The sequence below is a fragment of the Rousettus aegyptiacus genome, unplaced genomic scaffold (assembly GCF_014176215.1).
Source record: "Rousettus aegyptiacus isolate mRouAeg1 unplaced genomic scaffold, mRouAeg1.p scaffold_m13_p_3, whole genome shotgun sequence".
Taxonomy (NCBI): domain Eukaryota; kingdom Metazoa; phylum Chordata; class Mammalia; order Chiroptera; family Pteropodidae; genus Rousettus; species Rousettus aegyptiacus.
The window spans coordinates 6,624,215-6,650,078 of NW_023416306.1; the positions used below are offsets into that span (position 1 = coordinate 6,624,215).

At 47.9% G+C, this 25,864-nt stretch overlaps 1 protein-coding gene across 9 annotated transcripts in view; it reads right to left on the reverse strand.

Annotated features, from left to right (window-relative positions):
- Window positions 1–25,864, reverse strand: part of GARNL3 (GTPase activating Rap/RanGAP domain like 3) — a 126,938-nt gene that overhangs the window by 45,927 nt on the left and 55,147 nt on the right. For all 9 annotated transcript variants that reach the window (XM_036217589.1, XM_036217588.1, XM_036217587.1 and 6 more), the window contains 5 exons: window positions 15,091–15,190; window positions 13,364–13,482; window positions 9,342–9,406; window positions 6,734–6,797; window positions 4,714–4,740 (listed from right to left, as the gene is read on the reverse strand). In XM_036217589.1, coding sequence (XP_036073482.1) covers window positions 4,714–4,740; window positions 6,734–6,797; window positions 9,342–9,406; window positions 13,364–13,482; window positions 15,091–15,190 — 375 coding nt within the window. The remainder of the gene's footprint in view (window positions 1–4,713; window positions 4,741–6,733; window positions 6,798–9,341; window positions 9,407–13,363; window positions 13,483–15,090; window positions 15,191–25,864) is intronic.

Consider the following 25,864-nt stretch of genomic DNA (forward strand, 5'->3'; position numbering starts at 1 on the left):
CTTCATAGCACTCTGCAATTCTTTTATTAAACTGGAATATTTGTTTCTACCATTGAACACAAGTCCCATGAAGGAAGGAGCATACGGGTCTTACTTTCCACGGAATCTCCAGGGCCCATCACAGTGCTGGCTACACGGGATAGGATTAATAAATATTCATGGCATAATCGTGTGCATAATAAACGAGGAAAGGAACATAGCTGGTCAGACACAACTTATTTCAGAAGCTGCCTCCAGACAATCACCTCTTTGTCTATTTTGGAAATGACGGCAATCACACGTCCCAGGACTCGGCACCTCTTCCATTCTCAGGGGTCCCTTAAAAGCACCGATAGCAGTTTGGGGTCTGGCAGGTGACCCTCTTAGGACAAAAGTGTAGAGACTGAAACACTGGTTCTCAAACTTGGCCAGGCATCAGAATCCCCTGGAAAGCTTGTTAAAATAAAGGGGGCTGGGCTCTGCTCCCAGAGTTTCCAGTTCAGTAGTACTGGGAGTGGGGGGGCCCCAGGGTGTGTATTTCTGACAAGCTCCCAGGTGATGCTGATGCTATGGCCCAGGGACCCCACTTGGAGAACCACTGGACGAGAGGAACAAATAGCAGAGAGTCAGGAGGCCCTGGATCAGGCCCAGCTATGCGGCCGGCTCGCAAGCCAAGGGCAGAAAGAAGGTCCAGGCCTGTCATGGGGGCCATGAGCTGTGAACTAACAGCCTGTGGAATTAGGGGGACCCTAGGCCCCCCGAATACACACGTTCACGTTACAGACAGGACGCCGGACGCCCAGGGAAGGCGAGGCTTGCCCCCGGCTGGCACTGCATGACTGGCAGGACGGCGGCTGCTCTTTCCAGCCCCACCGCACCGTCTTCCTGGGGCGGTCTCCAGCCGAGTGACACTGAGAGCCACACACGGGAATGGGGCCCACTGCTGCCTGATCGCTGGCCGAGGCTTTTGAAAGCGTTCGTGGGGCTGCTCTACCATTGGCATCATGCTGCCTGTCCCCTTGGCTGAGGACCCCTCCCGCTGCAGGTGGGGACCCCAGAAAGACGGGCGTTGCAAGGCCTTGTGAAGTACTTGAAATTACTTACAGGGTGTCATTTAGGTAATTTCGTCTCTAGGACTTCCCAGATGACGTCAGACACTAATGGAGTTTCTACTTATCTCTAGAAATCAAGGTATCACTCAATACAATGGATAATATTTTGGAAGAAGACAGTTTTTAAGGGGGGGCTAGTTTGACTTGGGGCTGCCTATCCATCACGGATCACGTTTTAACAAACCACTCGCACTAACCTTATTAGTGCTTCATGAGGCTGGCTGCTGGAACTTGGGGCACGGGGGAGGACCAGACCTGGGCCCCCCGAGGTGACCGACTGGTGGAGGGCATCCATGGGGACTGGTTTCCTTAAGTCCTGCTCAGACACTCACCATAAAGATAAACACATATCCGTAATTCCTACTCGTATGGGTATTTTATAATTAATAAAGAAACCAATTGTCCTTTTTACTGAAACAATTTAAGGTGACATTTATGATCATATTATCACCAATTTTGTAGCACATATATGTTACTTCACAAAACTGGGGTTAGATTTTAACTACTTCAACTGCATATAGAAAATAGCATCTTAATTTTTTTTCTGAGATTGTTTAATTATTATCTAACATTTAAGCTCTAAATTTTGAGACAAAATTTCAACATGATTATAAACCAGTGTATACTCAGTCGCATTCTTGGGAATTAATAGTATGCTAGGAATTATATTTCTTCCGAGGAAAGTGAAGTATGAGGGTAAATTCAAGTCCTAATGATTCTAGAAGAATCTTTTGGGGTCAAGAAATGATGGCCCGACTCAAACTGGACACCCCTGGCTCCTCGTGACCCTGGTGTAGGTGATGCCTCCACGTTTCTGAGATCCACATGTCCCCACACGGCTCTCACCCACTCCGCGTGTATCACACCTCGGAGCCACGTCCTCTCCTGGGGGCGTCTCTCTATGCAGTGAATAAAACTTGGGTTTCAGGAGACAGACAATACTTTGCCTAACAGAAAACCTTTCAGGAACATCGCTAGAGTTCTCTATTAATCTTTCCCCTGCCCATCTTTGTAGCTGACTGCTCATCACTACGATTGGGTGGAGTTGGGATAAATGCTCTTGGCCAAGAAGCTGGCGGCATTAAATAGCAGAGCCCTGGCCCCACGGCCCTCGGGCCGGGTCTGAAAGATGGCGGCCACCGCTCAGATCTCCTCAAAGACATTGGGGTAAAAATACGTTACGTTGCATACGCGTTATACTGTAAGGAGGACTCTTGTTGCTTCAAGCAAATATCCCGTTAGTAAGAAAATAAAATTGAGAATCAAGAGATCGGCTACTTATTTTTAAAAAATTCGGAGATCTGAGAAAATATGAGAGGACATGGCCAAACGGTTTACCAGGGTTCTCTGGGGGAGGGTGGGGGTGGCAGAGCGGGAGGGGCTTCTGTACTGTACACTGGCAGATTTCCGGACTGTTCCTTTGCCACCATGGGCGTGGGCAAGCAAGCGCTCTGCGGGTGCTCCATAAATCTCCGCAAATTAGCAAGTAGAGTGATTTTGAGGCATACACACTGTACATGGCATAATTCTAGTTTTATATAAAATACAAAACCGATACCAAAACATGACACTACACTAATCCTAGTTTTCTCTGTGATTGTAGGGGACGTTTTGCTTTTATCTTCTGTGCATTTCTGTGTTTTTCAAATGTTCACCAGAAACGTGTACTACTTTTATCCTTTGCCTTTTACAAATTACACGTGGAGTTCAGGAATTCTTTAGCAACAAGCATAATTCACACATGGATAATATGCAGATGAAAATGTAGATGTCTCCCTTTGCCTGCTCCCTGCCGCATCCCAGCCTACGTCTCCACTGCCCGGCCCGAAGACTCTCCCGCCAGTGCTCCGGGGTACAGCTGTTCAGTCCCCTCTGCCATGTTCAGGGATCGGCTGAGACGCCACTGCCTCAGAGAAACCGTCCCCCTCTGTTCAATGTAGAAAACCTCACTCTGTTTCACTTACCTCATTAAACTCTCTTCAGATCTCATGGGGCTATCGATATCACCATGTTTACGTTTGTTGGTTTACCTATTTAGTTCGTCTTACCCACCAGGAAGAAGGGACCCTGTCTTGTTCATGGGTGTGTCCCCAATGCCTCAAACAGTACACGGCACACACACAGTGAGAGCTCAATACTTGTCGAATGAATGAATGGATGGATGAACAAATGAATATATATATATACATATATATATATGTATATATATATAAATCTTTGCTTCTTTTTTCCAATAAACATTATGTCATGGAAATCTTTCCAAGCCAGTAAAAATAAAGGTCCACCTCATTCTTTTTAAAGACATCATAACATCTCATAATCCATTCAATCAATGCAGAATTCACTTAGTCTGCCAACAAATATTTACTCTGCGCCCTCCATCTGCACTGTTCCAGGACGTGGGGTGACAGCAGGGGACAAGACCGAGTGAGTCCCCATTCTCGTGGCACCTACAGTCCAGTGGGGGCGACAGATAAATAAATGGATGAACGAACAAGACCCGTGCGTTACGAAGGGAAGCAAAACAGCGCCCAAGTGGGTGAGAGGCATGCCATCTTAGGGTGACGCGCGAAGGCCTCTCCGAGCAGAGGTCCTAATCGGGTAAGAGTGTGACCCGTGAGGACATCCGGGGAAGAGCATCCCGGCGATGAGAACACCAGGCTCTTGCTGAGAAGGTGGAGTAAGTCTCCGTCGATAGGGACAGGACGGACGGAGAGTGGCGTGAGCCGGGTCTCGCGGGCCCCGGCAGGCCACGCACGATAAGGACACCGGGCTTTACGCTGAGAGGGGTGGGGAAGCCACTGGCGTTTTGAGCATAGGGACGACCTGATTCGACATGTTTTCAAAGGACCGTGGGGACACCGTATGAAAGCTGGAGCGGAAGGCAAAGGCGGAAGCAGGGGGCAGAGCCGGAGACGCGGCATCGTCCGGGCGTGAGATGACGGGCTGGTGCCGCCGGGCTGGCGCGGTCGCGGCGGAAGCGCTGAGGAGCGTTTGATTTAGGGGTGTGGTCTGAAGAAGGGTCAACGGGATGTACTGATGGATTAGATATGGGGTACGAGAGGAAAAGACGCGTTTAGGATTTTTCCAAATTTGGCCTGAGCAACTGGATGAGTGATGTTTACCAGGGGCACGGTATCCACAAACTGGCCTTTACTTACTCAACGCCTATTTGTAACATTTTGGATACGCCCCTGTGTTAGTTACGTACTTAGAAAACCCAATACAGTTTTTAAGTGAGGAAACGGGGACTAGAGACACACAAATAACTATGACGCCCCGCCAGCGGAGTGTGTAATAAAGTGCAAACGCCTTGTCTTTAATTTGATGACAGTCAAAACCTCGTTACCCTGATCGCGAGACTAAAAATCTGACTATTTCTAAGCCAGATTTAAGTAGCTCGGTGGCTTTTACGTCTTTATAACTAGCAGCACAGACAATTCTGAAACACACCTTGAGAAACCAGTCAGCAAAGTCTTTCAGCGATAACGGACTCGCAGTGTGCAAATCCATGCAGGGGTTTGACTGAAGGAAAAGGTTGTTTTCACGGAGAAGGGAGAAGCACGTTTATGAACATGGAGGCCGAGCACAGCAGGGACTGAGAGCGCATAAAAGTACTTACCTCTTGTTCTTCCAGAACCAGCAAGTCCTACCGAACAAAGTTCGAAAAGTTATGTCCACGCTTTGACCTTCTGTGAAAGCCACGCTTCAGGTTACTGAAGTTTATACCACTTCCTCGCCACCCCTCTCCCCACTCCCGAAGTGCTTTTAAAATTCGAATTCAGCTCTATGGATTTTTATAAGACACCTGGTCATTTGGGAAAGTCGTGTTATACCTACCACCACTATCTAAAAACAAAGATGGCGCGGAGCATAGCTGTGGGCAGAAACACACCGACACCTAGGTTTCTGTGCCCATTTAAAGCTCGCTTATCACGCGGTGCTTCTGGAAAGATTCTGGTCAAGAAAAATGTTGCTCCAGTAAAGTAGTCAGAGACAGAGATTTAACGTCTTTAAATAGCACCAGCCACCTTCCCACTTGGCGGAGAGACGCCCTCTTTATAACAACTGGCTTACTTTACTTTTTGGGTCCAGTGATGTAGAAGAACTCTTTCCCTTCTCCCTAAAACCTGTTGCTCAAGGCTGCCTAAGAGAAATCTACAGAAATCTGATTGACAGCTGTCAAACTGCTGCTGCTCAGTTGCACACTCAGGTGCACACACACATGCAGGGGATGAGGAAAGTTCATGAATAGTTCTTCATTAAGGGAGTCAAAATGTGAATGTAAGAAAAGCAGGAAGTCTCTTTTGTTATGCTACAAAGAGGGACAAGGTCGTCCCCTTTTATGGGAGAGAGAGTGAGCCAGTCAGGTCAGGACGGCTGAGCGGAGACAAGCTCAGCTGAGGGCGTCTGCTCCCCTGCACGATGCAGAAAGAAGCATCAGAGTGGGTGCCGGGGGTTTTGGGGCCCTGTGTCTGGGGGTCTCATCCAGGCTGCAAGAAGGAAAGAATTAAGAATAACCCGTACAAATGACGTAATAAAGGCACACTGGTACCGGCCTATTTATAATTCTCATTTGTCTTTAAGTTTGCTATAAAAATTACTTCTAAGCATAGCACAGCTTAAAGCGGCTTGAAGTTTAACCTCACCTACTCATTTCTGCCTCAGTTCCTTCTGGAGTGCAGGCAGGGTACATGTGATATTTTAAGAATTACATTAAAACAAAAGATAAGGGAATTGCCTGCCTCCTAGGTGAGCTGAGAGCCAATCGCTTTATGCTAAAAGCTCATTGTATTTTAAAGATGTACTAGGCACGGGCTTGTCCTCCCATGGGTCCTCTTCACACTGTTTACTTCCCCCAAGGCAGATTCAAGCGCGGCCTCTCCACGGAGAGCCTCTGTGAACCCCTTCCCTTCCAGATGGAATCCCCACCCCGACCCCATCACTCCAGCCTCTTCCCTGTCACCTAGCCTTGGCACGCCCGGCTCCTAGGAGCTCCCTGACACACAGCTGGCACACTACTAGTGACGGCCGAGTTCACATGTTTCAAGGGGAGGATTTCAAGGCAAGTCGGTTAGTTTGGTAGACATTTTTCCGATGGACCATTACCTATGACTCAGGGGGTTTTTTCTTCCCAGTGTAGACTGTTTCCCCTTAACCATAAGTTCAAAGAAAACAGGATGACAGTCTGGACACCCTCCGTCCTCTCTGGGACCCAGCACAGCGTTCTATGTGAATTGGATCTCAAGAAACACATTTCTCATTTTATTGACTTAAGAAAATCTCGCATTCCACATCATTCCATATTGCTCAGTAAAAGGACTGGCTTTAAGCCAATGAGCTCCTTCTGAGCACAAACCCTTTGGGTTCACGGATCGGGGACCATGTAGCTCAGCGGTTCTTCGTTGTGGCTGTGCCTCGGAATCACTCGCGGAACTTCTGAAACACTCAGGTTCCCGGCCCCTCCCTCGGACCTACCAAATCAGAATCTCAGGTGTGAGGCTCCCTATGAGGACGTTTTCAGAGCTGCCCAGGTGATTCTGGCAGGGATGGGAGGCTCAGAACCACTGACGCACCTGTCGGTCCCAATCTAACGCCGCGATCAAATTTATACAGTTACGAAGCAGAGAGTTCTCCGTTACCTTTTGTATCTCAGGATGAAAAATCTCCCTGGGGCCTTTCTCAAACTTGTCCAGATTCATGGCACTGCAACAGAATGGACAGAATGAGCCACGGTGTGGGGGAGACTCAAATACCGTGGCGTAATCTCAGTTCCCTAGGGCGGCGGCGGTCCCCAGCCTTTTCAGCACCAGGGACTAGCGCTCCTGTGAGACTTTAAGGCCTGAGGACCTGAGGCAGAGCCGAGGCGGTGATGCTCGCGCTGGGGAGCGGCTGCAGACGCAGACGAAGCTTCGCTCGCTGCCGACCACTCACTTCCTGCTGTGTGGCCCGGTTCCTAACAGGCCATGGACCAGTACCGGTACCGGTACTGGTCTGTGACCCAGGGGTTGAGGACCCCTGCTTTAGAGAAGCTAAATAATATCTCCTGGTAAATCATGGAAGGGCCTGGCCCACAGGAGATAAAAACCCAACAAAGGAGGAGCAGTGAATAAACATGAAAATATCCGACAGAAACCAAGTACTGCACTGGATTTTACTTGTATAACTGTCCCCTAATGACACTTATATAATAAGGGAGGAATGGAGGACTCGGGAACGTCTGTTTCCGGCTATCCTGACTAATCTTCATGATCTTACTTTTATTTGCTCAAAAAGCGATTCCTTGACATTTACACAGCAATTAATGGTAAGATGAAACGTAACTGAGGCCACCTGATATGTTTTTCTTCCTTTGGCTCTGCCACTTGGGGCAAAAGACCGTCTTTAACGAAGTTGTTCTTTTGTTTTACCCTGGATGAGCAGCATTGACGTCCTCTAGCCTAAGTCCCCCTAGAGGTAAAACAAGGAAGTTGAACTAGATGATCTCCAAGGCCCGTTTCAGCCAGGATTCCTGTATTTGTAAGTGACAGGTAAAAATACTGGCTAATGTTTATAAAGTACTTACGTATTCAAATGCTTTCATCTCATTTAGTTTCTATGAGGCAAGTACTATTTTATCCCCATTTTAAAGATGAGGAAATTGAGGCTCAGTCCACGATAACAGCTTGTTAAATAGCAGAGCCAAGATTTGAACTTGGGCTTATCTGGCTCCATAGTATTTATATTTTAATTTCTTTTTTTAGTTCGTGATTATAACGAGAATGAAGACAAACTCTTTTCTCCAACTGGCAGCAACTGTAAAAGTTTGAATTTTTCACCACTTTCAAAACACCTTCTTGCTGAAGCTTGCTCTGGCTATGAGTGGTGGGCTGAGAAGCGAGGGCCCTAGTCATATAACTAAATGACATTAGAACTAAATGAAATCCCTTGTCTTTAAAAATAAAGCTGGAAGGAGCTGGAGTAACTCCTTTTTAGGAAAAAGAGAGGCACAGAAATCTTAAGCCACTATAATTCAAAGTGGTCCTTTCAAGGCGAGTTAAGATTTAGAAGCAGCAAGATGTTTCTGTGCTCAGCCAAAGTGTTAACCTCGTCGCTGATGCTTTCTTCACGTGGGCTTCAAACCACTTGGAAGAAAAACCTGAAGCCCTAGAGCAGACAGGGGAAAGTCTGCAATTAGGAGACCAAATCAAGCTTGCAAATGAGATATGAAATTTCCACCTTCTTAATCGCAGTGCCCTTTCATTGGCCAGGTGCCACTGTGGCTGAGAGTGTCAACCTGGACACTCGAAGGGACACTATGGCAAGTGAGAACTGCATTGGGAACACGGCAGACGCCATGCCCGCTGGCACCTAGCTCCAGCTGAGCAGAGCGTAAGTCGCCAGGGCACGGAACGAGCTCTCGTAGTCACACCACATGGCACCAGCGGTTAACGGCCCTCGCGCCCTGGAGTCACACGAACCCGGGTTTAAAGCCCAGCTCTGCGGGCTCACGGGCTGTGAGATCGTTGTCACTCTCTGAGGCGCCGAGTCCTCCTGTGTGGAGCGGAGATAATCACAGATCCACTTTGTGGAGCTGGTTTAAGGAGGATGCTGGGAAAGCATTTCGTACAGCGCCTGACGAACAGAAGTGACTGATAGCAGTGATGTGCTGTCTTAGCCGGGGACCGCGCAACGGGCCCGATCTGAGCGGTGGCGTTCCCTAGCGGAGGCGGCCAGCCAGCAGGGGGGAGAGAGGAAAGGGAGTGGGGGAAGTGGGGGCACCAGAGACAGCTGAGCACAGGGCGGCGGGATGTGCCATTCGTTTAACTTTCTGTCTGGTGAAGAACAAGCACATTATTCCCTGAGCAGCGTTTGCTGACACCGAAGTTTCCATTTCAAAGCAGAAACATGAAAGGAAAAAATATTTCCTGATTTTCTTTACGGAACCAAAGTATCTGCTTGCACACAAGAAAAAAGGAAGCAGACAGTTAATGCAGCGTGGAGATGCTCAGGATGAACCGGACCCGGACTCGGTCTACCACGTACTGCCGTGTGACCTTGGCTTTCTCCCCGACCCTCCACTTCTTCATCCATAAAATGGGGATAATGACTGGACCTGCCTTTTATGGCTACTGTGAAGATTACATGAGCTAATGCATGTTCAGTGCTGAGCAATATATCTGGTCGAAGAAAACAGAAAGCTAACAGAATGACCACAGGAGAAAAATGACAAAGGCCCCTGGCGTGGGGTTTTCATTTGGTAGTACTCACCTTAAGATGGATTTCGCAGACAGAGTTTTGGTGGGGCTGTAGGGAAGGCATATTTTCTGGGTACCCTGGAAAGTCAAAACATCAAATCAGTAATTTTCATCTCTGAAAGAGCCTTACCTGGCTATTAAAAAAAAAAATAAAACCAAAAAACCATGCCTAGTCTTTCTCATTTTTCTTCAAGGGGCATATGTAGGAATAAACACATTCTGCGTTGGCAAAAAATCTTGGTTCAGTCTTGACAGCATCTTCCACTAGGCTCATGGTACTCTTTGATGTAAACTGACGGGTCCTCAGTGTCTTAGGTATTGGGCTGAGAAGAGCCATCTGAACCAGATGAGAAGGGGGTTTAGTCCCTGAGCCAAGAGTCAGATTGATCTCGAAGATCCTAAGGAAACAGTCTCCACATGTTCAATGGGACCCGAACGTGACAGCTCCAAGTCAAAGACTGAACTAGAAATCATCTGACTCTTTCAGAGTGGTCTGCATAATGTGTACTTGTATAGTTTTCTGTTTTCTTATTTAAAGTCTGTTTCCTCCTCTCTACACTGCGACTAACTCACAGAAAGTACTCAAGAAATATTGGTTGAATGAAAGGGAATGAATGAATGATTTTGCCTGAATGGTTCAGTCTTACATGCAAACCACCCAGAAAAAAAAAAAAAAAAAGGAATACCAGTCTCCTTATAACTCCCCCTAAAAAAGATGATAAAGATTTATAATCCACTAAGGATTTACATTACTCATTTAGCAAAAGGGATTATGACAGAGTCCACCTTTAAAACTTCCTTTCCCACTTGGACTAATAATAGAATTGGCAGCACAAACGGCTCGAGAATGGTAGGAACATTTCTTGCAGGAGGTGGCAAAGAAGTAACGATGACTTTCCTCGTGTTTCGGGGACACATCTGCCAGCTCATCTGTCCAAGCCCCGCACAACGCTACAGGAGTGGAGCTCCCCGGCTGTTCGAGCCCGGAAGCGTGTTCAGCAAAGTAAACTTTCGCGTCCATGCCTCTGGAGCACTGGCGGCCTCAGCCCGGCTCCTGAAGTTGGACCAGACGGCTACTTCCTATGGGCCCTCTGCTAGCCAAGGAAATTCAGATTCAGCTGTGTGCGTGCGTGTGTGTGTATGTGCGTGTGTGTGTGTGTGTGTGTGTGTGTGTGTGTGTGTGTAGTTTGTGTTACGGAGATTAAAAAATTTCTCCCGCTATAGAGGAATGTTATGATAGGAATATACGTTTTCAAATCCCACATGAACCATTCCTTGAAACTTGAGTGATTTCTGTGGCCTTGCCTTTTCCCCGCCCCCAGCCTACCTCACGCTGAAGTCACCCGTGTGGGATGCCGACCTGCCTAGAAGAGGTTCTTGAACCTGACCTTCTTGCTCAGCCCCTACCTCGTCTACTTCCTCTTCTCATGGAACATTCCGGATGCAGTTTTAAAGAGAAGTCAGGGGCGGCGTGAGGGGGAACGGATGGAAGAGAGAGGGGACCTGGCCCCAGCCCGGGCGACCACAGCTTCGTGAGCTGCTGCCGGGATGCGAAGCCCAAGGCTCGCGGGATTGTTGATTCGGATTTTTCTTCACCACGAGCCAGTGAAGCTCTTCCTTCCATCTTCTCCCTTTCCGGAGTCGCTCTCCAAACAAAAACCCCGTCCAGTCTGCTGGTTTCCAGGCAAACCCGCGAACGCGGAGGTAGAGTCAAGCCCACATGCGTGTCGGAACACACTGAGCGAGCGGGGCGAGGACAGAGACAGGCAGGCTGCACACCGCCTCGCGTACACGGCCGGGTGTGCGTGCGCCTGTGTGCGTGCGCGTGCACAGATGTCCAGAGGATGGTGCAGTGATTATCTCTGAGCACTTGGATTTTGACTTTTTTTTCTGTATTGTCTTAACAAAATTTTTACAAGTATAAATATATATATAAATAAATATATATATATATATAGTATTTTTTTGTGTGTGTGTGTGTGGAAGAAGCCTTTTCTTTGTGTTTAGAAGAAACACAGCAGAGAGAGCCAAGACTGTTTAAAGCAGAGTTTATATGTCTGGCTATTTCTCTGTTTTCTAAGAGAATGCGAGCTCGCAGTGGGGAGAGGGGGTGCGAGCTCGCAGAGGGGAGAGGAGGTGCCGAGCCTCTACTTCAGACTCCCACAGTCTCCAGCACTAGATCTGGGCCAACAGGGGCTTAACAACGTCCCCCCTCGGCCCCCATGCTGTGTTCTGCCCTTTGGCTTTGATTTTCCAGTTCCTCGCTGCCTTTCCGCACTTCCCCCTACAGGTGGCAGCAAATGCTCCCCTGCCCTGGCCCCTAGTTTAAGTCCGGGGTCAGAGGCCTGACCCTGGCACTTCTCAAGAGAAGGGACGGGTACCCACTGTGCCCAGCCCTGTGCTGGTGCCTCCACTGTGGTCCTGGGGTTGAAGGCCCTCCTTCTAACTTCTCTAATACTGGTCGAGAGGGACCCCCAGGACGCCCCTCATTTGCCTTGTTTGTTGCCCCTTCTGTCTGGAACGTTCCCCCACCCCTACCCCTGCTCTTTCATCCCGCAAGCCTTTATTAAATGCCATCGTCTCCCTAAGCTTTCCCTGCACCGTCGTATCTATAGCTGGTCTCCCATGCGATTCTGTGCCTTTGTTTCCTTCAGAGTGCTTATTACAGTTTGTAATGTAACAGAGACAACATCTTTGGAAATAAGAAAAAATGTCCTCCTGCGTTTGCCCTACTCTTCCTCCCACGGTTCCTGGCGACGTCCCAGATCAGGAGGTAGAGTGACTGTTACTTCCTGAGGGAAGAAGATTTGATGTCATGAAGACATGTTCCGGAAAGGCAGCAGAAGTACGAAACCTACGCCTTCCTGCCTTGGTGGAGGGGAGGAAGGTAGGAAAGCTGAGGGCTTAGGTGCCGGGGTCCTCGGCGCCCCACTCCGAGGCAGGCCTTGAAAGGGGCGGGGAGCGTGCTGCAGATACGTCGAGGTCGGACCTGGAGGCCCCTAAGGACATCTGGACTAGAGGCTCACGTCCCAGGCACGGCCATCCACAGAACCTTAGGTCCAGGTAGAGCCTGTTCGGACATGGTAAGGGGCAATAACTCAGTGGCTTCGAGGGCGGATGGTCAGCAGGATAAGAGACATGAGCCTCAGGCAATCTCTTGCCTCCTCCCATTTTGGGATGCCCAGTGAGAGGGGGCAGAGCCCATGGGAGGCCTGGCAGCTGGCAGAGACCCGGGATCAGGTCACAGAGTTTACAACATGTGGTGACTTCACAACAAGGGCAAATGGCTGGGACTTTGAATTTTAGGGTGCTTTCCAATGACCCCAAAAAAGGCCAGAGGGGACCAGTTACACCTCAGTGGTTGCTGATTCAGACACCCGATCAGCCACTCCACCACAGGAACCAGAAAGAACCCAGGGGCCCCCGTGTGGGTCCAAGGTCTTCTTCACCATGAGGTCTCACAAAACCCTCTCCCCGGGCACCCAAACATCAGCTTCAAGAGGAGCGAGGGGCAGGGAAAAATTGGAAAGACGGATTATTTGTCCAAAAGACAAATAATTTAAACCAGAAGAGAATGGAATGCTGTCATTAGCAAACACTAAAAAAAAAAAAAAAGGTGGGGGAAGTGGGCACAGGAAACAGCCTTCCTGGTGCAGAAGAGGCTTTGGACAAAGGTGCTACCCCTTTGCAGGAGGTGGATAACGAGAAACGATGGTGATCATGCCTGCTCCAGAGAAACAGACTGGAGCCCAGCGCCCCAACATCATCTTCTGCAACAGATGCATAAAGGTTGCTTCACGAGCAGCTATGCTGATGGCGGTGTCTCCCCGAGGGACGTGGGGAGAGGTGTTAAGTGCCAGAGCTTGTCTGCAGGACGTCATTCGCAGGCGAGGCCTAACTCTGCATCAGACTGTTACCTTCAACCTGCTTTAAATAAATTTCCTGATGCTTTACCCAGAAGCTTACATAAACAGAGGCAGCGCGGCATGCGGGGTGAGCGGTGCTGAACCTCCAGGTGCAAGGCCAGTTACTTACTGTTTTCCTCCAAAGAATCGCACGGTACTGGGGGACACGCTGATTGTTTTGGTCAGAAAGGGTCACAGACAAGAAGAAGGGGCTCTTCTCTGCATCGTTTCCCACGTAATTCTGATGGACTGGAAAAGAAACGGGTTTAGAACAGTGACCATGCGACTGGCTCTTCGGTCGCCGGCAGTGTGGACGCGTCAGGTGGGACGCAGCCCTTCCCACGGGATCGGGGCACAGTCCCGCCAAACCCGGCGCGGGACAGGACCTATCACTCTAGGTGAGTCGTGCACTCGCAGCCCCCTCGCCGGTGACTGGTTCGGGGATGAACATGTGACTCCCAGTCTGGCCAACGAGACAGGAGGGGAAGGGTGCCAAGGGGTTTCTGGAAAGGCTTCCTCGCTCTTGGAGATGTCCTCCTCTGATCTCTGGACAGTGGTGTCCAGAGGTGATGCCTGGGCTCGGGGGAGCCGTTGCGGGCCCCTGAAGAGGATTGGCCCTGACTACATCACAGGATGCACCGGCCCCGGAGTCTGCCCTCCCTCTGGGCTTCGCGGTATGTCCCTCACGGTTTAAGCCAGCGGAGGAAGCTGCAGGCATCCAAACGGATGGCACCATCTTCCTCTAAAGTCACCACTGCTCCAGGCGCTGCGCTTTCGAGCATTTGGGAAGATGACAGTTTTCCCACTGGTTTCTTTCTTTATACAGAAATATGCTTTGCCAAATAAGTGAACTTCTTAGAATAGTGCGGTATCGGATTTTTTAAAAAGACATCATTTGCTGTCTTTTAGAGCTCAAGCACGACCTCTCCTACAAACGAATGTATTAGCCTGATGAGAAATTTATCTGAGCCGTTTCTAATCCTGCCATAATGATTATTCTTCCATAGCGTCTGTCGTTAACCACAATTGTCTATCTTTCTATATATGTTCACTTGAGCCCTTCGCTTTAAATCTACATCGCTTTTAATGACTGAGCTTTTGCTACGTGTCAGGCATCATTTCGTTGTTGTTGTCGTTGTTATATCTCCTTGAAACGCCTGTCCAAACCTACTAGGTGTGGACCAGTAATATGCCCGACTTTACAGACAGGGAAATTAAGTCTCGGAGAAGTGGAGAGTAACCGGTATAAGGTCCTGTGCTTAACAATGGCAGAACCAGAATTCGAACCCACACTACAGCCTCCACGAAGATGAGGATCGTGGCTGCCTTCACCGGTGCACACTGCCTGGCTCACAGTGGGTGATAAATATACACCTGTCAGAGGAGCCTAGTTCTACATCGGCGCCAAAGCTCGGGGAACCATTTCTTTCCCTTATTGCCTTGAACTAAGTGTGCAAATCCCATTACCCACAAGGTACTTGTCTTGTTAAGTCTACAGTTGTTTTCCACCCAGCAAATTCTTCTTAGGCCTCAAACCGCTCATTCAGATGACCTAATTCCCTTTAACTCCCCAGGGACCAAAAACAAACAAACAAACAAAAACCCAAAAAATAAAAAACAAAAAACACCCAAACAAACAAAAAACAGAAAAAAAAAATGTTACAAGTCTTCCAGGGCTGAGACTCTGAATTGAATCTTCAAGTCAACAAAGCTTACTGCCGACTTGGAAGCAAAATGCCCTGACATTCGTGTCCCTAAACTGGTTAATTTCACACATACAGGGCACCAGAAATTACACCAACATTAGCTTTCATTTTGATTGTCCTTCCTTCCCAACCACCATAATGGCATAATTACCTTGTCCTAAAAAATACTTGAAATACCATCTGGTGTGGTATTCGGGGTTCTCTAAGTGCACGTCTGTTCTTCGCCAAGTACCTGGCAGGGCAGTTGCGTTCTGTAATGGAACAAAGTCGCGCTATTAAGAGGCTTATCTGGAAAGTAAACAAGAGGCTGACCGTGCAGCGGAGCCCCAAGAACCATCGTTAGAAGCACACGGACGGGGCTGTAGCCGCGTGTCGTCATCAGACAAGGCACCCGGTCTGAATCCACAGCACAGAAGGTCGCGGGGGTGTGTGGGAAAAAGAACCAAGCGGACCAGTGAACTCAGTTACTTCTAACTTGAACATCACGTGTGTTTCAAGTTTCTCTACTTTCTGGTCCAAAGGTTCCACAGTATTTGGGGACTGGTGTCCCCTCAGGGCACGCCCTTCTGTTCGTTACCCTGTGACTGGCACATTTCACCAGGAATGCATCTCTCTGCAGCATCTTACTCGAGTTCATATTATTTGAAAAATTAAAATATATATATATATATCATAAAAGTAACTCAATGTGCAAAACACAAACATAACGAATCATGTGAATCCTCTATCCAGAGGTAATCATGATTAATGATTTGATATGGTTTCCTCTAATATTTTTCCCTACATGTATATACAGATGTACTTTTCTAACCAAAATGGAATCATAATGAATATACAGTTCGACATGGTGTCATGTGTATAAGACAGACTTTTGGAACACACTCTTCTGGGTCTGACGTGACTCTAGTGATTCATGAGATGTTTCTGGACAGTTCCTTTCTCATGTTGAAGAAGTATCCTTCAATTCCAAGTTTACAAAGAGACTTTTCTTAGGAATGAATATTGAGTTTTATTGAAAGCATTTTTGGGGGCAACTATGGAAAGAATAGGATAGACGGGGAAAATCTTAGCAATATAATGATGAATTATATGCCGAATCATTCTTAGATTCACAGAATACACCCCACTAGAGGTCATGGTATATAGGATTCTTTGGATATACAGCTAGATTTAAAGCAATGATTGATGTATCATATTTGTTAGTGAGATGAAGTTATAGTTTTCCATATGGATTTATGTCATGCTTTCAGGGTTCTATTACTTTACAAAGTGACTCGGGATGCTTCCTGCCTTTCTCGTGGCTCTGAAATAGTGACATCCCTTGAGCGAACACCAAGGTCCCAGGACTAGGCCGGGCACCTTACATGCATTGGCCTCACAGTACCTTCACCAACTTCATGAGACAGGTGCGATTTTATCCCCAGACTTTCAGATGAGAAAAGTGAGGCTTGCAGAGGGTAAATATGTCGCCTCAGCTGGCAGAGATTGTAAGTAGTGGAGCTGAAGTCAATTCCAATTTCAGAAGTTTGTTTTCTTTTTAAAAATCTTAACCATTATATCGTCTTCTGTATTCCTTTTTTTTTATGGTCTGCTTTTCTAATCTATCAAGGAGTAAAAAAGTAGGCTAAAGTTTCTTAGTATTATTGTGCTTTTAGTGGATTTTCTTGGATTTTTAGAAATCAGCGATTGATATACATTATATAAAGTTTTATAATTTATATAAGTTTATATAAATATAAAAAATTTGGCGATAATTTGAAATTTACGTAAAGGTCGCGAGGATAAGAAGGAAGCAAAGAGCATCCGCGTGCCCTTCGCCAGATTCACTGACAACATTTTGGCCCATTTATTCATTTGTTTATTTCCCTCTCTCTCTCTCTACAACACACACACGCGCGCGCATGCACGCACACACACATGCACGCATGCATGCACACCCAATCTTTTCTCGATCATTTAAGACAAAGTTGCATTAACAATAGCCCTGTATTCCTGAAGACTTCGGTGTGTTTCCCAAGGAGAGGCGTTATTATCTCCTTACAGAGCCACCATCCAGCTTCGCCAACTTTTGTACATTCAACCTCGATACAGAGCTTTAATCTGCCATCTGTACTCCCATTTTGTCAGCTGACTCAGCGATGTCATTTAAAGCACTTTCTCCTTTGGTGCAGGATCGCTTAGTGCCACGTCTCTTCGTCTGGAACGCTTCCACAGAATTTTTGTCTGTTATCATCCTGCAGCGCGCACCCCCCCCCCGCCCCTTTTTAAAGATAAACCATTCCCCACCTTGGGATTGTCTGATGTTTTCCCGTGGTTCGATTCAGGTTGTGCGCACCTGGTTGGAATGCTGCATTTAGTAATGCTGTCCTTCTCGGCTTTTCAGATATCGAGATCCCCACCTGTTCCTCTTTGGCGATGCGAAGGTGGATCACCTGTTCAAGGTGTTGCCCCTTAGTTTAGACCTTTCGGTTGTGACTTGGGAAGAGCATGTAATTGGATTTTGTTTCTTGTGGAATTTCTGGATGATTCATTATCAATGGCAATTCATTTTGTACCATAAACCACCAACAGTACTCCTCGTCCCCAGTTCCGTCCACTACATCACCATGTGGCATGCAGTTATGGCGTAACTTGGGGTCCACAGCTAGCCTCAGGCTGCATCAGCTGACTGGACACAGGTCACATCTGGCCGAGGCAGCTAGCCTTACACAGTCAGATCCACAGTGGCCGGTGTCATGGTCCCAAGGCCCTCGATCCCAGAAAGCACTAGCAGAGCCTCAAGAGGGGTCTCTTAAATCATCAGGACATTTAAGCCTCTTGAGCTTCCCACACTTGGGCAGTGCTGAGAGATTTCTTTGAGGTAGCAGCCCGGATCTTAGCTTAGTGCTTCTCAATGCGTTCAGATGTGCACCCTGGGCCATTCTAAGCTCCTCCTCAGAATCTCGGCGGCCAGGGCCCTGGAATCTGCATTTTAACAAGCATCCCAGGTGATTCTGGTGAATAATGAACTTTGAGAGTCAGTGCTCTAGACCAGGGGCTCTAAAGGAATCCAGCATGTGACTGAACTTGGATGGAGTAATAAAATTCTTGGTTTTCCCTAACATCGAACTAAAATTTGGAATTTCCTTCAATTATGAATAAATGTAAAAACTGCGGCAGAATGAGCAGCCCTAATAACCATGTCACCAAAAAAAAAAAAATCCACAGATATTTTTAGAACTCATTATAGTGACTGCAGAGATCCTGGAATATTATTTACGGTCTTTACTGTTCAAAATTACAATAGTTATGAGACCTGCTGTGGGATTTGTTATTTAACGTATTAAAAAAAGCATGTATATTGTGGTATCGTACATTAGTTTTAAAAAATCATTTGGATCCCCATTTCAGTATAACCGTTTTCTTTTGTGATCCTAGGGATTTCATCCCCTGCATTTAAAAACATTATCATGAGAAGGGGTCTATAGGCTTCACAGACTGCCAGGGAGGTTCAAAGGCATAATAAATGACCCTCACGCTCTAGACCTGCTGAAGCACTTCCTGTGGCCTGTCCCCCCGCCCCCCTCAGGGGTCTGCACACTGCCCACTGAAGAATGGAACAACATGGGAGAGACGAGCGCGGCCCAGCAGCCCCGAGGGAGCTGGGGCTCTGGCCAGCGGCATGCCTGTACCTCTATCCTGTATGAACTGGCGACTATGAGTTCTTTTTTTAACAGTCAGATAGTCACCTATGAAACTTTCATCTTCTCTGAATACTTAGCTAAACTGGCAGAAAAAAAACCCAACACCACGAAGTTGCGAGTCTCGCGGAGCGACACACTTCCTGTTCCTTGTTAACAGCACGTGGGATGAGGTGTAAAGACGAGAATATCCACGGACGCCGACAAAAGGAATGGAAACGAAGGGGGGGAAACAAAGACCCTCTTCCCAGGACCCCAGCGGAATGATTCTGAAAGTGCGCTCCAGTTTCTGATGGCATGTAGTGGACGCGGACGGCAAAGCGCACAAATCTCAAGGGTACAGGGAAGGGGAGGAAAGATCATTTCCCTCCTACCCTTTGAAGTTCTTCTGGCTGGTCTAATAATCCAATTAGCACAGGGCAGAGTAATGGGAGAAGAAAAGAACAAATTTAATACAGATGTACATACGGGGCTTCTGTGAGACTAGGGGACCTGAGGACAAATCGGGCAGTTGAAGCTTACATGCCACCTTGAGCTAAGGAGAAAGGAGCATAGCGACTTGGACTTCGTGGGAAGGTAGGCGAGTCACAGGTGGATGAGAAAGTGTAGACATTTCGTGAGCGATTCTTGCTGGTCACATAGAAACAAGGGGACGGGGGCGGGGAGTCTAAGGAGGGACTTTGCTAGGTTCCTTCCTGCCTGCCACACTTGGTTTGCATTATGCTAAGGTGATCCCCCTTCCTGAAGCAGGTTTTTCTGACTGAATTTCTTTGGGCAGGTAAGGGGGAGGTGAACGGCTCTGCTGAGTCTTTCGTTTCCTGAAAAAGAAAACCAGCTTAAAATAATATCTAAAAAAAGGGCACATTTTGGGGTGGCAAAACTCTGTTCCCCCTAACGGCTAAATAAATAATTTTTTAAAAATGTATACCCCCTTATAACCATTACCTGGATCGAGACAGGAAACATTTTTGGTACCCAGAAGGCTCCTCCATTCATGTTTCCAGTCAATACTCAATCACAATCTGAAAGGGAACCATAATCCAGACTCCCAGCACCGTAGATTTGTTCACCTGCTCTTGCAGTCCGTAGAATGAAGTCGCGTTGTGTGTCTTCACAGGAGCCGGGCTTTCTGTCCTTCTGCATCACATCTGTGACATGCGTCCGTGTTACTGGTGTAGCAGGAGCTCACTCTTTCCCACGGCATGAGGCAGCCCCCAGTATGGACACAAGTCATGGAGTCGCTCTTCCGTTGGTGGAGGTGGGGATCGCCTCCAGTTCTTGGTCGTTAAGAAGAACGCCACTCTGCGCATTCTGGTGTCCGTCTTTTGGGGCACACGAGCACTGCCTTTTTGTTGGCTGCACATCCTAGGACACGGGACGCAGACGCTGCGTTTAGCAGATCCTGCCGAGTTGTCCGAAGCGGACGTGTGCACCAGGTGACACTCTTGGCAATACACACGCACATTCCAGCTGCTCCACATCCTCTGACCAACGCTCAGCTTTTCCATCTTTCTGTTTGAGCAGTTCTGGAGTGGGTGTGGTAGTACCTGATTGAGGTTTTACTTCTGCACTAAATCCCAGCTATTTTAAGTATGACCTATTTGGCGGAGGGCTTCGGAGATGCAGAACGTTTGTCTGCAGCACCTGAAGGCGACAGTGACACAGGGACATACTATTTTTTTTGACATCGGTGAGAAAGTTCGGGGGAAAGATTCTGATGAGCACATTGCCCAGCCGACTGGAGGTTAACACTGCCGACGCCCACACTTGTGGGACGCCCTGTCAGAGGATCCTTAGCTGAAAGGCATCATGGACAGTAATGAACTTGAGTCGCTCTGTGCTGCAAACCTGCTCGGATATGAAGGAGTCCTGATATCTAGAAGTGTTTCTGTATCAGGTCCTAATGCCCACGAAGGCTCCCTGTGGCCATCACTAGTTTTTTTGTTTGTTTATTTGTTTGTTTTTATCCCTTTCTACATGTGGGATGTGAAGGAGGGAGCCTGAACCTGGCCGAGATATCTTGAGGAGGATTTAGTGAAAAGCCATATGTAAAGAACCCCCTCACTTTATCGGGATGCTCTCTACTACTTGAGTTGAAGCGGGGAATCCACCCGATTCAACACGAGAACACGACGAGACGCGACACTCATACGGCGAACGAGACCCGGGGTTCCACGATGCCCCTGATAGTTCCGTCAGCCCTAGAGCGCGTGTGGTTAACGAGGGAATGCATTTCTGCTGACTTGACTTCGGTTTCTAGGTTAAACCGCCGAGAGAACATGGGCAGTCAAGAAGACGGATTAAAAAAATAAATAAATAAACGAAAATGTTTTGAATTGCAGATATAAACATAAGCCGGTTGAAAAAAGTGAAATCACACAAAATTAAAATCTTTCCATCTCCCCGTCCTCTATGTCTCAATCCGCTGCCTTTCCCTAGAATAACTATGGTCTTAGATTAAATGGTTCAGAGAGCCCCATATCTTTTTATGCATTTACAAAGATATAAACATATGTATATACTCTATCTATAAATACACAGATAAACACATTCATACACACATACACATGATTTGTTTTCATAAATGAGACCATATAGATATTATAGTGAAACTTTTTTTTCACTAAGGAAAATACCTTAGAAACATTTCTATGTCAGTATATAGAGATCTACCTTGTTCTTTTTCACAACTATACAGATTCTTTTTTTTTTTTTTAATTAAACACTTCCGTTGAGTGTAGCTGCATGAAATATGTAGACAGCAGAAAAGGGCCTACATAGTAAGTTAAGGTCCTCGGCCTCTTTCCTAACCCCCCATTTCCATTCTCCAGGATAAATGACTATTAAATTCTTAGATGTCCCTTTGGAAATTTTCTTGCCTATCGACAAGCATATTTATCTTTTTTTTTTTTTTAAAGGAAATGGGATGATAGCATACAAATCATTCTGGAACTTGCTTTTCTGTCTCACGCTGTATCTTAAATATTTTCCCATGACATTACACCTACCTCCGCCTCATCCCTTCTAACAGCTGCTAAGCATTCCATGGCATAACATGTCGGAATTTACATAATCGTTCCTCTACTGATGGAAATTGGGGTAGTTTCCAGGTGTTGTCCAGAAAATTTTTTTTGTTTTGTTTAAAATAACGCTACCATCCACATCCTAACAGTGGAACTGCTGGCTAAATGGTGGATATATTTTTAATTATTCCTAATTGCCCTCCCAAAAGATTATGCTCATTTACATATCCCCCCAAAGGTACATGGGAGAACCCTCCCCATGCTAAGGAAGATAGATTTGTGAAGAGCTGAAAGACCGTCCCCCGCTCTGCCGTAGACTCACCGATACATACCAGAGAGCCCTAAGGGAAGTCTCCAGTGACCCGCCCGAGGGCCGCACTCATTTTAATTAATAACTGGAATGAGTGAACAGATGGCAGGAGAAGCAAAGGCAGCATAAAGCCTCTCGGTGGGCGAGCTAATAGGATCAAGACATCAAAAAACCTTGACGGTTCGCAATCGTGGGACACACCAATGAGGTTACATTCAGTGTGGACAAGGCAGCATCCCACACTTAGGTACAGATGCAAATTGCACACGCATGGGATGGGGAAGGCCCGCTGCCACGAAGCAGGCATTCGTACCCCTTTTACCCGCTATGAAGTGAGGCTCACAGACGTCGGGTCGCAAACTGGTGAGTAGTAGAGCTGAGGTCTGAACCCGGGTTCGGTGGACTCCAAGATTGTCCCCACTACACTATGATGTCGCCTCATGGCTAAGTAACAGCGCACGTGAAAAAGCCTGGGCTGGGGGGTGGCGTACGGTGGTTCGTACTGGGTCATCGGGCTTAATAAACGGGGGGGGGGGGCAGTGTCCAGAAGGGGCCGAGCCTGCTCCCCTCTGTGGCTGTGTGTGTTGCCTTGGGGGCCCTGAGTTCAGCTCTGCGCGTTTCAATTTAAAAGGTTCGTTGATGACCTTGTGCGTGTCCAGGGAGCAGCAGTGAGGGTGGAGGCAGGGGAACCGAGTCCACGTCTCAGGAGGAAAGCAGCAGACGTCCTGGGTGCTGAGGGTGATCATGTTGAAGAGGTACAGCCTTACAATATGGGTTTCAGGGAACATTAACAGAAACTCTGCCTTATAATATGGGTTACAGGAGATGTAAACAAAAACTCTGAGCGGAAAACACAGACAAAGGAATCCTGTTCGATTTTTGAAAAATTTCCAGCAATCAGAGATACTGGAGAATGAAATGATTTGCTTTGGGGGTGTGGCACAACAGGACATATATATATATATTTGGTCTTTGTCTCCAGTTCCCGGCACAGAGCTCTTAAAAATCTTAGAATTTGTTTCTGAGTGATAAGCATGATAGAAGCGGTTTTTGTTCAAACAAGGTGACTCTTGGTGGGCCCCGAGACAGCTTCAGGATGGGGCTGGTCGGCCGGTGGCTAGAAAGACCAAGCCTTGGTCAGAAGCTTGGCACTTTGAATCCCACCTTGAAACCTCTGGGATGAGGAAAGAGGGTTGGAGAGAGATTCAATCGCCCATTTGATCCATCACGCTTATGTGATGAAACCTCCTTAAAAACCCCCTACATCATGGGGTTCAGGGGGCTTCTGAGCTGGTGAGCACATCGAGGCTCTTTATTTTTTGGCTGCTCCTGAATTCTGTCCTTTATAATAAATGGGTAATAGTGAGTCAAGTGCTTTCCCAAGTTTTGTGCGTCATTTAAAAAAATCACTGAACCCGAGGAGGAAGGTTGTGGGAACTTCTGACTTTGTAGTCACATGGGTCAGAATTGTGGGTAACCTGTGGACCTGATACTTGCAGGTGGCATGGGAAGGGAGGGCGGTCTACGGGACTGAGACCTTGAACCTGTGAATTTTAGGACATTCGGTTGGTGTTGGAATCAGTTGGCATCAGGAGAGAACAATCTCCTGAGGAAGCAGCAAGTTTCCCTTTGCCAGAGACACTCGAGCTCACTGTGGGCACCGGGCTGTCACCGGGCTTCGCGCCTTGGGTTTGGGGCTGGCATAGCTGAGCGCTAAGGCGGTAGGCACGGTCCGCGGTGCCAATCCGCCAGCTGTTCACCAGCCCACGACGAAGTGTACAGGAGCGGAGGAGCTTCTATAGCAATCTGAGATCCCTGGGCACCTGAGGACGGGCTCCTTAAACCGAGGGCAGACCGGTCTGGGTGGTATTGAATCTGACGGTGAGCAGCAGGGGTTCAGGGCTGCACGGCCGTCGCTTATGACAGGACCACAGAGTTCTGCAGCAGCCTGGACGTTAAAAAGTGGGTCCTTCACCGCAGCCTGAGGAGCACGGCTCAGCGGCCTTGGCCTCACTGTGCTGTCCCTGACGACACCTTGCCCGCCGACCCCGTCTTTGCAGGGCTCGTGTGGCTGCTTTGCCCCCTGCTTGTTTTCCCCACAGTAGTTACCGAAACGTGCATCATCCCGTGCACCTGCTTCACTTACCGACTGCCCCCGCTGCCGCTCTGTGAGCCCGTGGGCGCGGGGACCCCAGTGGTCTTACTCACCCCGGCGACACCAGTCCGGCACCGAGAAACGATCCTACGGATGTGGCTGGAGTGAATGACTTGACGCGCTATACGCAAAGAGTTCCCGCTATAACTTGTGTTTTTGGTAACGCCAGTGGGCCGGGTTATTCGACCAACCCTCTCGCTAAAGAAACTAAAAGTATTAGAAAAATATTAAAAACCATCTCTGTAAAAGCACTAGAATTACAGGCCAAAACTGAAGGCAAGTGGGAACCCAGAGAGGTACGTGGAGCTTACCACCTTCTGAGCTCTTAGCTTGAGGGAAGAACTTAGCTTGAGGATATTTGTCAATCCTGGCAAAACTAAACTTGGGTTTTGGTGACTTCAAGGAATGAGAGGGCAAAGAACCAAATCCCCAGGACCCACTGAAGTAGGTCAGTCTGACAGGAGGCCCACTCCATGCCACATCCCAAAGGGGCTACACATTCGAGGGAAGGGGAAATCAGAAGAGACCGCCTCTACCCAGAAATACCAGGCAGGTGGCCGTGGCGGCGAGCAGGCTGAGTCGGGAGTGTCTGGGAGGCACTGTGACCACAGGCCAACCTCTATGTAAGTCTGCAGTTCCGTTCTGCATCGCCTGGGTGGTTTTAAAAAGTCTCCAGCTGAGAATTTAGTTGAAAGGTATCTGGAAAAAGTGAATGCCAATCCCCGCTCTGGTTCTGACACCAATTCCGACGTGCATCTTTTTCCTCACACCGCCAAGCAATTCTCCGACACCAGCTGGATGCCGTACAATTTAACTCAGTTCCGACACCATCTACCTGAACCCCGAACGGCATGCCGGCAGGCTGCCAAGCTACACGGGGAAACACAGCACACCACAAACACGCCGGGGGAAAAGGCAAACAGCAGGGAGAGAACCACAACAAACTCCGCGCATCGCATTGGTCAGTCACGGCTGATACAACCATTGCGCTGACCATGTTTTAAAAATCCGAAAGGCGAATGTGACATTACCTTAAGGGAATGGTAACTATAGGAAGTGGCCAAGCAACGTTGGGTTAGGCAATGGTTTCTTTAGCTATGGCATGAAAAACGCAGGCGACAAAAAGAAAAAAAAAATAGATGCATTAGACAGCATCAAATTCAAACACTTCTGTGCTTCAAAGGACACAATCGAGACAGCGGAAAGACAACAGGCAGGAAGGGAGGACATTTCTGCCAGCCATATATTTGACAAGCGTCTAGCATCCACACCGTACAGAGTAGTCTTAAAACTCAATAACAAAAGCAAAAATACCCAACAGTGCAATTGCTTTGCAATTTATCTTTTCACGCTTCTGAAAAATTTTAAGCATCTCCATGGAATCTTCCAATGCACTAACTGCTTTAGCTAACTCAGAGCAAGCCAGTTTCCCGCCTCGCCTCCCCAAGCCTCAGGTCCCCGCAAGGTCTTCTCTCAGGCCGTGCGTTAACGCTGGCTAGAAGTTTTTAACTGCAGACCATCAGTACAAAACACAGGCAGGCTGCTCCAACCGAGTCCTCACGCTCAGTGGCTTTGGTAGACACAAAATTTAAAACCGTACTTGAGCCTCGATGTCGTACTTTCCAGAGGAGCCATCCGAGACAGGACTGTGTTTTGAATTCAACAGACCACCGCGATTTGTGAAATCAGTCACCCCACCAAGCAGTTCTAAAGATGTGACATGCACTGCCATGGCCAACCTGCGGGCGAGCTGTGGG